We start from the raw sequence: 14587 nt of genomic DNA on the forward strand, positions 1-14587 counted from the left end.
ATAATGAAGCAGGTCTTCTGTTAGGCATGTCACAATGTTGACTCATATTGAGTTCACACACAAATGAAACAACTGGCTTTTTCCATATGAACTACTCATAAATTTTTCTTCCCCATGTTGTAATCGAGTAATTGTGTTTTCTTAATCGGGAAAAGACGTAAGATGTATTCCAATTAAATTACATCTTATTTTTCATCCATAGCAAAATGTAGATAATATTATTGAAGAAGTAAAAAATATATGCAGTGTTCTGGGGTGTGTGGAGACCAAACAAATTACAGATGCTGTAAATGAACTAAGTCTAATTCTTCGGAGGAAAACAGAGGTAAATATACCCATTTATTATACAGTAATTATTTTAAACCTGAGTTCAATAATTAATTAAGAAGAGTGAAAGAATTTTGAGTAAGTATTGTGTGTTTGTGTGTGTGTGTGTGTGTGTGTGTGTGCACATATATATTTCAATCATTTGGGGCTAATGGAAACTTGATTCTATTATACCAAAAGGATTTAATTAAATTAAAAGGAAATTTCTTACACCTTTAAAGTTTGTAACTGCAATATATCTTCCAAGTGAGACTGAAATCAATCCTACCATCCTACCTAGAGGAATATGCTTATATAATAACATTCACAGGCAAGTGTTTATATAGACTATAAATGGCTCTCATGTGCACCAGTATATACATGGGTAAGAATCCATGCTTACGTGGACAAGCACACATATAGGAAAGACCAGTTTTTGTGCTATCTTTTGCTGAATTTGCAATGCACACTGCTTATATGATCCCACATCATCAAATAATATCCTGTTTTCTTCGGTTTAAAAAATAAGTATTATGTGATTTTTTTAAAATCTCAGAAATCTGATGTAGAACTACATGGGTGATTATTGCCCAAGAAAAAGATGAAGAAATCTGGTTACAATAAATTCATTCAATCTTGTTATTAGTTTAGCAAATGATGAAGCAGAAAGATATGATGATGATAATAATAACTAATACTTGATAGTGCACTGCAATAATAAAATAATTTCACTTATTTATTATTTCATTTTCATTTTATTTCAATTCATCGTCATATCAATGCCATGAAGTTGGTATTTTAATGTTAATTTTATTATTAAAATCTGAGGCTTAGAATGCTTGTGTACAGAGGATTAATAAGTGGCAAAATAGAGATCTGAACCCAGGCCTCTTCTTCAATATATATGAAACTCCATAACAGAGAGTGATTATATGCATTCCTTATTTGCATGGAAAAGAACAGCACAGACTACATTGAATATGCCAGGCTTCTACTGTAAAATTGGAATAATAGTAATTAATAATAGGGTTGCTATAATGATTAAATAAAATAAAATATGAAAAAGTGCCTGGCAGCCTCTTCGTCAATATATATGAAACTTTATAACAGAGAGTGATTACATGCATTCCTTATCTGCATGGAAAGGAACAGCACAGGCCACCTTGAATATGCCAGCCTTGAAATTTCAAAAAGATTGATTCAGAAAGTGGACAATTATATTAGTATATATAAATCATCATCATTGTTTCAAGTAGGTGACTGAAAAAAATGAGTAATTTCTCAATGTTGGATTTTATATGTCTTATTTTCTTAGAACTTGTTTTTGTAATTACAGAGTAATAATGAATATAGAAATTTAAATACCTTATTTGCATTACATAGTGACAGTGATGACTCAGGAGCAGTGGAATCATCCTACCAAAAGATTTTCCAGATAAGCATCCATTAAAAACTAAAATCCCAAAGCAAAGAAGAAATCAAAATTTAAACAATATAATCAATAACCACCAAAATTTGATGTCTGAAATTAATAACTGTTTATTACATTTTTCTTAATGGGAAAATATCTACTCTTACACCTTCCAATTATAGAAGAAAATGAAATAACTATGTAGTCTCCAAAGCTGTTCTTATATGTACATATTAATATCCATGGTCTTCTCAAATGATAACAAGGTAAAAAAATTGAAGTGATCACATTTAATCTGGTCATACTTTTTATTCTGTGTCAAAGTGGGAAAATTATATAGTCTTGAAAAGCCTATAATCAGTATGTTGTGAAAGTAAGTATTTTCATGAACTCAAAAACTTAAGAATTATATGATGCTAAGAAGAGCTTTCCAATAGCTAAAGTTATGTCAGGATAACAAGGTAGTGAGAGTTAACTTTCAACAAGCAGCTAGTTTCTCTTAGATGATCACAGTGGGAGACATTATAAGCACCTAGACCTGACAATAAAATACAAAGAGGTTAGGGTCATGCAAATATGATTTGAACTCAATATCTACCAGTTTTTAGCTGAACATCCTTGGGAAAATTAATTCACATCTCTGAGTTTTAGCTTTTCTCATCGTATGCATGCACAAAAAATTAAATAAATAACAGAATTTGCAGAGTTTCTATGAGCATTACAAATAATGTTAATAATAGTCCAGAGGATAATGTTTCTTGCATGAGTCACCTTATTACTGGAGGTAGTGGGGATAGTACTGGTGGTAGTTGTTGGACTCCTCCTCATGTAGCCAACATGAGGGTTTTAATTTGCCCAAGCACCACTCAGGTCCTCCTTTTCTCACAACGATTGATTATAGCCAGCCTCATGACAGATGTGAGCTTTTGCCAGAGGAGGAGATCACATGCATGAATGTGGACACATGTCCTCCCATCTGTTAAGACCACTTGGTTGTGCTTCAGTTTTTATGTCCAGCTCTCAGTGAATCAGTACAAACAAACCACTGATCAAAGAATGAGGAAAATCTAATTTTAGGATAAAGCCCTTCAAATGCTATTAAAATATTACTAGATACAAAAAGCTTTATCTTTAGAACATTCATTTTTCTGAAACTCCCTAAAAGAACAAATATAACAATTTTCTCAGAAATATCAAATCTTCAATATAGCTGAAGCCAAGAGAATCCTTCAAAGAGAAACTGAGTATTTCCTAGGAAAGCTATAACAATTATAATTCTCAAAAAAAGCTCATATTCACATTTAACATTTCTTATATACTTATGAGCACTAAATTATATGTGATTACTGACAAATAAAAATTAAGAGTTGATAATCACTAGTTTTATTTCATATATGTCAATGGCAAAAATTAGATAGTTTAATACCACTTAATAAGCAGATTCTTATTTTGAACACACTTTAGAAGTTCACTTATTCTGTATCACCTTCTTTCACACTTTTTGTTCATCTCTTTCTCTAACCTAACCATGAGCCTACCTATATATAAGAATATTGGTACAAACAGTAAGTACATTTTTCAGAACTTGTATAGTAACCAACTGCAGTTAACAATGCCAAAGTATCTCAGTGTGTCTACCCACGATGAACCTAAGATTAAAGAAATACTGAGAAAAATGAATCTTCTGCCAACAAACTCAAATTTGAGAAGCTTTCCTTTCCCTTGGCTGCAGTTTTTGGTCAACTTGCAAGAGACTATTTCCTGCCATACAGAGAAGTAATTAGGTATTTATTAAATGTAAGTTTTGGCAAGATGATGAATTATATCACAAATGCAGTTATACTCTTGTTCATGCTCTCATTCGGCATTGGAAACAATTTTCTATCCTTCAAAATTATATTCCAGAGTCTCACATAATATATTTCCATTACACGTTCACACAATAAATGAAACACAAAGTGAAAAATATGGTCTTACACATTGTGCTGTAGGTGGATGTCATGGTGATTTTAAAATACAAGTTTATATTTCTGAATAAACTGAATTCTAGTTAAGTCAGGCTAACATCTTTAATAGTCTCACCCACATGGATGGGGTGAAGATCTTGTGTACTTATTAAGCCTAGTGGTTGAAACTATGCTCAGATGAAATATTATACCTAACAGAAATGCTTCTGAAAGGGTTCATGTGAACAATGCTTTTAAGTGAAAAGCTGTATATAAATTTAATTACATTTTAAACATGATAGAAGTGTTTTCTCTCTCAAGGAGTATTGTAGCAAGTTCTTTGTTATAAGAAAACAATTATTCCTTAGTTTGTTTGAGAAATCAGGCTTTCATTAATTAAAAGCAAACTTGTCCAAACAAAATTTTTAAAAATTTAGTTTTGATTAAAATGGATTATATTTGAAAATGTGTTTGCTTTTGGACTGAAACCTTATTTTTAGTGAATCTGTGAATCATCTTACATAGTTTTTGTGATAATGAATTTATCACCAGCAATTCCTAAACCACTAAAGTAATTCTAGGCCTCCAACAAATATAAACACAAATAAACAAACAAGCAAATAAATAAATAAAACCATACTAATTGATGTGAACTAAAATGACAACAAAAAATAAAATTTCAGATAGTACTTTTTAAAATTTAGGATATGGTCACAAATGTTTTACTATCAGTTTTTAAAAATCTCCTAAACATAAATAAAGAAATGAAACTGTATCATGAGTCTGTATAATTTTGCCCACCTCCATCCAGCCTTCTTTTCTTTGCAGCCCAAAGCTTGCAACTGAATGACTGCTAATAATAAGAACTGGAAATATTAAACAGAGAATTCAAATGCACTTATTTCAAAAAAAATCATTCACTGCTGTGGAAGGGGAATTGAGGTTAGCCAGTATATAGAGAACTATTCTAATAATATCAAACAGGCTGAATTTATTCTAAGCTTTTTTCAGTCAAAAAACCTAAATTGTTTATTAAAACATTCAGAAGGCCTTTCTTTCATCTTATAATTTAGGTTCCTTCTGTTTATTAAGCAACATTGATATGTGATACCAATAAATATTTTGTGTTTTTACCATGCCAGAGAAATTTCAGTGTTTAGATCTGGATATTATCAGTTTGATTGTTTTGTGAACTTTGTTTTCTAAATAACAATTGTATCTTTGCACTTATTTTTCTTTTTCAGAATTTTCATCAAAATTCAGAGACTTCAGCAAGAGGTAAAACATACATGTACCCACATTTAAAAAAAAAGTTATAGAACCCAAAATAATTTAATTTTTTTCAATTTTTCATCCAAATATCAAGGTAATACACATACACAACGTACACAAATATTTTTTGAAGTGAAAATGCTTTGCTAAAACTCTTTTTAATGATGGAAATGATTACTCAGCAAGTGAATAAAAATCCACTCTCTAAACTTCTAGCCTGACATTTTTAAGAAATGGGAAAAGTCAAGAGATCTATAAAAATGAAAGGAATACTGAAAATATTCTTATAACTATTCTAAGAAACTATAAAATTTTATTTAGCTAATTATATTTTGATGTAAGAAGAGTCAGAAAAGTAGCAGATGTCTTTCTTCAAAGTCACTAACTTCAGATTTAAATTCAAACTCTATTTGAAAGACTAATCTAACATAATATGTAGAAGGATTAGGTTCTGGAATAATTAGTGTTCACAGAGGCTCTGAGCCTATAAAACGGCAAGCCACAGGAGGACTTTGCCTCTACAGAAAACAGTGGATGAGTAATAGTGTGATGTAGAGCAAAGGACCCAGCTTTTGAAATCTGGTTAATTTCAACTCTGTCACTTTTTGACTCTGTGATCTTAAGAGAATTAATTATTTGATCCTAAGTTTCCCTAATATACATAGAAGACACCATAGTATTTAATGTGCAGGGTGTGGTTAGAGTTGTACCTGTTTGCAAAAGCAAATGGTATTTGGCATATCAATACTCTGAGTATCTTCAAGGGAAATGACTCACAGATGTTCAACTCACACTCTAGGTGTAGAGGTCACAGTGAAGTGCAAGTGATAACCCCAACCTGCCCTCCAAGCCTTAATCGTTTTTTTTGGAGAAAGTTATGGGCAGAGGGATATCCTCTCAACTCTAATTCTCACCACTCAAAAAAGACATAATTACATTTGAAGAACTCCCTCACTTCACATCACAGAGGAAAATGGGATGGCAAAGGGCATGGAAAAAAAACAAACAAATGGCTAGTGCAAAAATCCCTGTTCCAGGCATTCATAAAACTCCAGAACATCATAGAGGAAAGGAAAAGATAGACGCCCCCTAACAATATCACCAACAGAGTCCAAGTGATAGAATGAGTAGTCGACAAGCTGGAGGTATGCTTAAATGGAATCTTCCTTTCTTTTAGGAATGTTGGAATAAAATCCCTTCATCCCATATTCCTCAGGGGTTGAGATATAAGATTCCACAAAACTCTGTAGGAATGTTCCCAAAGGTTTATATTCAATGTTAAATCATCACAGATTCTAATTAATGTATTTTAATCAAATATATATTGCCACTGTTTCTCAATTTTATGATACTGTAACTCCTTTCCCAGAGTAAAATCAGGTGTGATAAACATTATTACTCCACATTTCACCACCAAGCCCAGTATCTTGAGTCCCTAGTACATTTCTGATGATATCTGAAATGTACTCTTCATCCAGAGTTCTGGTAGTAAAGCATAATGCATAAGCACACATCTCTATACTACCCCAAAAAAGCAAATTATAACCAAGAACTGTATTTCTGCACAGGAAGTCAAGAGTAGAGTTTGAGTAATTATCCAAATAATTAACGTTTCTCAAAATACATGCTGGGGCTTGAATTAATAAGATCTCTGACCCAACTTCATGATTTCTTTTAAATGTACATTCATTTGCACAAGACTGGGAATTATTAACAAGAAGTTTGTACTTTCTGCTTCAGAGTACCAAACAGCACAATGTGGGGACTGGGAAACATGTTTCTATAAATTTATAATTCCCTGCCTCTGTTGTTCAGGAGAATCCCTGTTGGTTGGCCTCCAGAGTTTGATGAGTCCTCTTTAAAAACTATTTTTATGCTACTTTACTCTTCTGTTTTATTAATTGCTACTGCTGATTTCTCAGAGAATATTAATTAGAGCTCTTTCACGCTGCTTGTCCCCTCACTGTTTTAATAAAGGCCACCATTTCAAGTAAAATTTGGCCATCTTATAAATTTTGTACAAATTTATGAATAACTAAGTGAATAATAGCATGTGTTGAACAACAACAACAAAAAATGTTCAATTATGGACAGACCTACTTAGGGGAAGGATGTGGGAAGCAGCTCCGTGCTGAAAATGGCCTGTTCTTTGAGTAGCCAAATTGTCCGGTATTGGAACACTGCAGACTAATGGAGGAAAAAGCTGGCTCTTTGTATTATTTTCTTTTAAAAACAACTGGAAATTACAAGAAATTTATGCTTCAGAAACAACTTGATGAGAAGTGCATGTGTTTGAAAAAACAACAGTGCTACTGTGTGACTTGACTTGGCATGCATCAAATCACAGCCGGTTTTAAGAACAAAATTTCTAACGATCTGCTTACTCGTCTCTTGATGACTCCTCAAGGCCTGGGGGGGTCCGTCACAGCGTTCTTCTCTGAGGAGTTGGGGGCGCCCGCGCAGCCCCAGAAGTGCGCTGAGCCACCGCCACTAGGGGCGGGGCCGTCTGCTGCAGGGGTGTCTGGGACGCCATCCGGGACAGATGAGAGCTGCGTCCAGGTCAGTGTGTGGGAGTGGAACCTGGAGTCTGGGGATAACTGGGGTCCCAGGCTGGGCCACTACGAAGGCCAGGCCATGCAGCCCATCTTCCTCATCAGGTACTCCCAGTACCGCATGGACGCCTCCTCCCAAAAGGATTTTACTACCAACTCCCCTAAGGTGGCAAACGGGCGAAGCTAACTGGTGTCCGACTTGCAAGCTCGTCGTTGAAGCTTAATAAAATTGAGCATTCCTGCATGACCCACGCAATAGAAACCGCTGACATCATCAGCAACCACATGCCAGCGGCCTGCAAAGTCGGCACAGACTTGCTGAGGGAAGGCGCCCCCATCTAGCCTAAGGATCCGACCCTGCCCAAGTCTCAGTGGAAGCCAGAGACTGAGGGTATTATGAAGACAGAGCCCGAAGGGAGGTGTCTTCCCAAACCGCATCCACCCGGCAGATGCCAGGCCGCGGAACAGTTCTGAGATCTGCCATGCGGTCTTTCGCAACCTGCTGTGTCGGGCGCCATACTTCCTCCACAGGGCTGGCTCCGCCTCTCCCTCTACAGTGGCTGCATTATCCACTTGGTGGTCCCGCCCAGCGCCCACGCAGCGCTCAGGACCTTCGGGTACACAGGGTTCAGGCCTCGGAACAAGATCTCCCGCCCCTGAGGAGGGCCTCGAGGTCCTGCTCTTCTCCGCTGTGTGCCCAGGTCAGTGGCTGCCGCTGAAAAACACAGATTCCTTCTCCATCTTCCCTCTACAGGCTAAGCTGTGGTTCCATGTAATTTCTCCAGGACGAAGTGGCGGAAAAGTAGAAAAAAATGTGGCATTTCAGCGTGTTCTTCTGGCCCAGCATGGGAAAGGATCTCATTCAGATCAGATCAGCCTCTCAGGGTTTTCTCCCTTACGCTTGTCAACCAGAACGAACCTGTAGGATTTTAGGAGTCCTGTTTCGGGGATTGGACGAAGCCTGACAGATGCTTGTGTGAGGATGACGAACAGAGTCACACCGAGGGGTCTTTGACCATGACCACAGCTTGCTGTGCGACACCTCCGGAGACTCCTTCAGCCAAGCCGGTCGGGCAGGAGAGACTCCGAGGAGGGCACCAGAGCTTCCATTCACAACTTATTTCACTTCATACAGTCTTTCATTCCCTAAACCCTTTTATCGCTTAAATGTTTGTCAAAGATTTTCCTGATCTGGCTTAAAAAATAATAATGTTTGAGATTTTATATTTGAAATTACTCATTTAACTTTTGAAACACTACTATAGTGGAATATTAAAACAATTACAAGTCGTGAGCATATTAATGTATGTGCATACATAATGTATGTGCATTCAAAATGTCAGTAGTGAGAATTATTCACTGGCCCCATTAAGAGGTCTGACAATGAACTCCACCAGTGGGATGACGTTCATCATCCTCGTAAGCTTCTCCATTGTGATGGCGTCATCTTTCCTGATTTTAATTTAGAGTCCACTACCTGTACTACCTGGTCCATTTCATCAGTCTCTTTTTCCTTCCTCTCAGGTAGGAGTTTTTCCAGGAAAGAGTTTATTGGAAGAATGAAAGCCAGGGAAGTTTACCTTAAATTCAGTGATTAGGTCTTTTTCATATGGTCTAGGATAAATTGGTATGCCTTTATTTAATACACGCTTGGAGCTATTAGCCCCTGTACTTAGTCATTTTTTTTTTCATTTTTCTTCCTTCATGACAAGTCACTATTAGAAATAATCAACAATCCCTCTTAAATAACTAATAGTAAAACTTAGGCTTTGATTTTGAAGAGATTTAGTAAGCATCATAAATCTTTCATTTCAGGCTTATTTCAGATCCCATCCAGGTACTATTACTGTTTTCGTTTTACAGCAGCACAATGTATATGATTAGTGTTCAGTTAATGGTAAACATCATAGCATGGTCAAATCTATTATGATTAATTTTTAGATGGGATTTGTTTGAAGTACTTACAAGCCATTAGAAAACATGTTCTTTGTCTGAAAATTAAATCTAAACAATCATAAAGTAGAGCAAAACATTGCAAATTATAGAATGCCAAATTAATAATCCAAAACTCTGATTTATGATTAAAGGCCATGCTTCCAAGATTTCTGCAACTGAAGATATGAAAGCGTATTGATTATCTACACTACTATCAGCTAATTCAGGCTGCATACAGAGGCACAGATGGCTAATTGGCTTCAGTTGGTGGATGGTTATTTTAATTAAATTTTATTTAAAATTTATAATAAGAAATTTCAAAGCTGTAATTGATGGCTTATAATAAGTATGGCCCTTCAAAGATGACCTGATTTCTGTCCTTTCTTTCCCTTAGGCTTGATAGAGAAGGTGACAACTGAACTATCCAGATCCATCTTCCATCTTATCAATGCCTATTGCTGCAGCTTTTATGCAGATTTCCAACTTCTAAATGTGCCTGATGACATTTCCTGTGTAAATCGTGGGCTCCACTCCCACCTTAGCTTCACAGTGTATGCAGTCCACAATGTTCCAGAGACTTGGGTGCAGAGGTGAGTGGTGGTGAGTTTTTCATAAAAATGTTAATTTTTACATGGTTTCTAATTAGAATATAATTTGTCTTATTCTTCTTTGCAGGAGCAAATATTTCATAAAATTTTGAAACTTAACCAGTGTAGATTTATCTTAAAACCATTTTTAAAAACTTCATTCCCAAATGCACATTCCTTTTCCCTCAAGTCTTTTCCCATTCTCCATATTAAAAATCGCTACATATTGTCAGTATATCATTAGGGAAACAGAATGCTCATCCTATTTAGTAATTGCCCTAATTTTTTTTTAACAGTTGAGTTTAAATGACTAATGCTAATTAATAGAACACACAGAGAGAGAAAGCACACACATAGGGAGTAGTACTTAATAGGAAAAAAGCACTCTGATACCCATCAAGTTGTGAGTGGTAGATATTTTGTGAAATTAGTACCTTGATAAAGTGGGAATTAGCCAAGAGTTATTTGAGTTACAATGGAAATTAACCACAATTATGCATGGAGCATTGCTAGATTGTAGGTTGGCTCTATTATGTAGTATTTTTTTGAATAACATAATTAGATTAATATTATAATCATTATTTTAAATTCCTTATAGATTAAATCTATAAGAGAATGCAGATTAAATCAATTAAAGCTAATAAGATTATAGTAATTTATAAATGGATTTATTGTACCCACTGCATTTAGCACCTCAAAGAAAAGCTGAAACCATTTCAGTAAAAAGAGAAAAAATGCTATATGTATTTTTGCAAGTAACTGACCTGTACAAGTAGTTATAAAGTTAATTAGAAAATGTACTTTTGTATGTAAAAAACACTATCTACCTATGTACACATACACATATTTCTTTAAATCCATGGGGTGAGGGGTCCCTGGGTGGTTCAGCTGGTTAAGTGTCTGACTTCAGCTCAGGTCATGATCTCAGTGTCCTGGCATCCAGCCCTGTGTGTGGCTCCCCACTCAGTACGGGATCTGCTTATCCCTCTCCCTCGGCCCCTCCCCCCATTTGTGCACGCAGGAGCCCTCTCTATCTCTCTGTCAAATAAATAAATAAATAAAATTTTTAAAAATCAATTAATCAGTCGATTCATCCATGGGATGAGAATGTAAAAAACACTCTTTACCTATCTACACATACACATATTTCTTTAAACCCATGGGATGATTCTTTTATGCCTTTTCTTTCTTAATTTTATGAAAATTTAAAGGCCTGCTGTATAATATAATATACTGCTACTCTGATGTTTTCTTACAATATTTTAACCATTAGTAAATACTTATTAATTTTAATTAATATGGAAAAACTATGCAGCCAGATAAATACGGATAAAGCTATATGCATGAGCCTGCATGTATATATGGTGTGACAGTGTTGTTTATTTTTTTCCCTTTTTTTTCTATTCTCTGCTTTACTTATTTCTGGTGTAATATTTATGGTTTTCTTCCTACTTGTAACTTTGGACTTAGTTTGTTCGTCTTTTTCTAGTTCTTTCAATATAAAGTTAGGTTGTTTATTTTTTATACTTCTTTTAATGTAGGAATTTACAGCTATCAACTTCTCTCAGTACTGCTTTTGCCGCATCTCATAAGTTTTGGTATGGTGCGTGTTTATTTTCATTTGTATCAATATATTTTCTAATTCCCATTTGATTTCTTGTTTAACTCACTGATTTCCAGTTTTATTTCTGCAGTTGATTTCTAGTTTTATCCCATTGTGGTAAAAAAAAATACATACGGTATGATTTCAGTCTTTTCAAATTTGTTAAGACTTGTTTTGTGACCTAACACATGATCTATGCTAGAAAATGTTCCATGTGTTCTAGAGAAGAATGTGTATTCTACTGTTGGATAGAATGTTCTGTATTTATCTGTTAGGTTCAGTCTGGTTGTTGTATTCATTATTAAAAGTGGACTATTGGAATCTCTTATTATTGTGTTGCTCTCTATTTCTTCCTTCAGTTCTGTCCACGTTTGCTTGATATATTTGCTCCAATTTGGGGTGCATATATATTTACAATTGTTATATCCTCTTGATGAATTGACCCTTTTTTTATCATTATATAAGGTCCATCTTTATTTCCTGTGACATTTTTTGACTTAAGGGCTATCATGTCTTATGTTATGTAAGGCAACCCCTATTGTCTTTTGATTGCCATTTGCATGGAGCATCTTCTTCTGTCCTTTCACTTTCAGCCTCTGTGTGTCCTTCAATCTAAAGTGAGTCTCTTATAGGCAGCATATAATTGGATCTTGTTTTTTAGCCAATCACTCTTTGTTAAGCAGATAACAACTTCAGTCACTTACAAAAACTCTACTCCCCTCACCACGCTTCTTTTTTCCTCCCCTCACCACACTTTATGTTATTGATATCACAAATTACATCACTTCGTTTTACATATTTTTAAAAATATTTTATTTATTTATTTGAGAGAGAGAGAGCATGAGCACAAGGGAAGGGTAGAGGGAGAAGCAGACACCCTACTGAGCAGGGAGCCTGATGCAGTTCTTGATCCCAGGACCCTGGGATCATGACCTGAGCTGAAAGCAGACACTTAACCGACTGAGCCACCCAGGCCCCCTGTTTTACATATTTTTATTATTATGTTTTTTTAATACGTTGCCCTTTACATTCTATACCAGAATTAAAAGTGGTTCATGCACCATTATTAAAATATTTTACTGTATTCTGTATTTGCCTACATTTTTACCTTTACCAATGACCTTTGTACTTTTGTATGCTTTTGCGTTGCTATCTAGCTAGCGTCTTTTCATTTCAACTTTGAAGACTACCTTTAGCCTTTTCTTATAAGTCAGGTCTTGTGATGAAATTCCTCAGGTTTTGTTTATTTGGGAAAGTATTTCTCCTTTATTTCTGAAGGACACCTTTGCCAGATATAATATTCTTAATTAGCAATTTTGTCCTTCAGAACTTTGACTATATCATCCCACTCCCTTCTGGCCTGCAAGGGTTCTGCTGAGCAATCTGCTGATGAACTTATGAGATCTCTCTTTTATGTGGTGGCTCACTTTTTTCTAGCTGCTTTCAAAATTCTTTGTCTTTGACTTTTGATGATGTGATTTTAATGTGTTTTAGTGTGGTCTTCTTTGGGCTCATCCTAGTTTGGTTTGTGGGGCTTCTTGAATCTGAATGTCCATTTCCCTACACACAATTGAGAACTTTTCAGCTATTGTTTCTTTAGAAAAGCTTTTTGCCTCTTTTTCTCTATCTTCTCCTCCTGGGACTCACATAATATGTGTATTTGTCTGGATGATGGTGTCCCAGAAGTTCCCTAAGCTTTCTTTACTCTTCATTCTTATTTCTTTTTGTTCCTCTGATTAGATAACTTCAAATGACCTATCTTTGAGTTCACTGATTCTTACTTCTGCTTGATCAGTCTGCTCTTGAACCTTTCTAGTAATTTTTTTTTCCAATTCAGTTATTACATTCTTCAGTTCCAAAATTTCTGTGTAGTTCTTTTTAATATTTTTTGTCTCTTTGTTTATACTCTCATTCTGTTCATGCATCATTTTCCTGAGCTTGTTGAACATTTTTATAATGATCATTTTGAAGTCTTTGTCAGGTAATTCATATACTTCAATTTATTTAAGATCGGTTTTTGGAGATTTATTTTATTCCTATTGTTGGGCCATATTTCCCTTTTTCTTTGTATGCCTTGTTACTTTGTTCTAGAGTCTGTGCGTTTGAAAGAATACAGTCTTTATAGATTGGTTTCATACAGAGAAAGAATGTCATCAATCAGCACAACTAGAGATTCTGGGGCCTTTCAAACCTTTCTCTTCTCTGGATTTGTGTGTGTAAATTTCCCAATTAGAGATGTTTTGCTTCCTTCTTCAGGAGCTCATAATTTCTTGTTCCCCCAGTGTCTCTCTGTGGCACTACCAAGTTTGCTGGTGCTGCTGTAAGCTCCCCAGCTGTTTTTGTTTGTTGTTTATTGTTTGTTTATTTTAGGATTTTATTTATTTATTTGAGAGAGAGAAAAAGGGAGCATAAGCAGGAGAGGGGCAGAGGGAGAAGCAGATTCCCCACTGAGCAGGGAGCCTGATGTAGGCCTGATGTAGCCTCACGACCTGAGCTGAAGGCAGATGCTTAACTGACTCCACTCAGTAGCCCTACCCCCAGCTGTTTTTGATTCTCAGCTGTTCCCTGGCATCCAGAGTATGCCAGGTCCCATCTATGCTATGAGTTGGGTGACAGAAACCAGTCTTTCAGGCCACCACCCAAAAAGCTGAAATATTGGACACACGCACCAACTCTTTTTCTCCCCTTGTAGAAGCCAGAAGTTGGGGATTTCTTCCAGATTTTTTTCCTGTTCATTTTGCACTGAGAAGCCATAAGTTGGGATTTTTTTTACTGTTTATTTTGCACTGAGTTGGGGATTTTTTTTCCTTTTCATTTTGCCCTGAGATGGGACAGTGGTAAGTGAATTTGTGTTAGTTCAAACCATTGGCTTTGTTCTTAGAGGCCCCCAACCTGGCACCCATTCCTATTCAGCATTTAGATTTAGGTAGGACATAAACTAGTCCCTTGGGTAGCCCCTTAAAAAGTCTGAATGC

General features: G+C 35.6%; 1 protein-coding gene and 1 pseudogene across 3 annotated transcripts in view; both read left to right on the forward strand.

Annotated features, from left to right (window-relative positions):
* Nucleotides 1-14587, forward strand: part of PIK3C2G (phosphatidylinositol-4-phosphate 3-kinase catalytic subunit type 2 gamma) — a 354209-nt gene that overhangs the window by 89612 nt on the left and 250010 nt on the right. For all 3 annotated transcript variants that reach the window (XM_087855664.1, XM_045781381.2, XM_045781382.2), the window contains exons 9-11: nucleotides 203-325; nucleotides 4908-4941; nucleotides 9817-10012. In XM_087855664.1, coding sequence (XP_087711790.1) covers nucleotides 203-325; nucleotides 4908-4941; nucleotides 9817-10012 — 353 coding nt within the window. The remainder of the gene's footprint in view (nucleotides 1-202; nucleotides 326-4907; nucleotides 4942-9816; nucleotides 10013-14587) is intronic.
* Nucleotides 4982-9804, forward strand: LOC123781711 (serine/threonine-protein phosphatase PGAM5, mitochondrial pseudogene; annotated as a pseudogene).

Source organism: Ursus americanus, chromosome 25 (assembly GCF_024610735.1).
Source record: "Ursus americanus isolate L20-20 chromosome 25, mUrsAme1.1.p, whole genome shotgun sequence".
NCBI classification, from domain to species: domain Eukaryota; kingdom Metazoa; phylum Chordata; class Mammalia; order Carnivora; family Ursidae; genus Ursus; species Ursus americanus.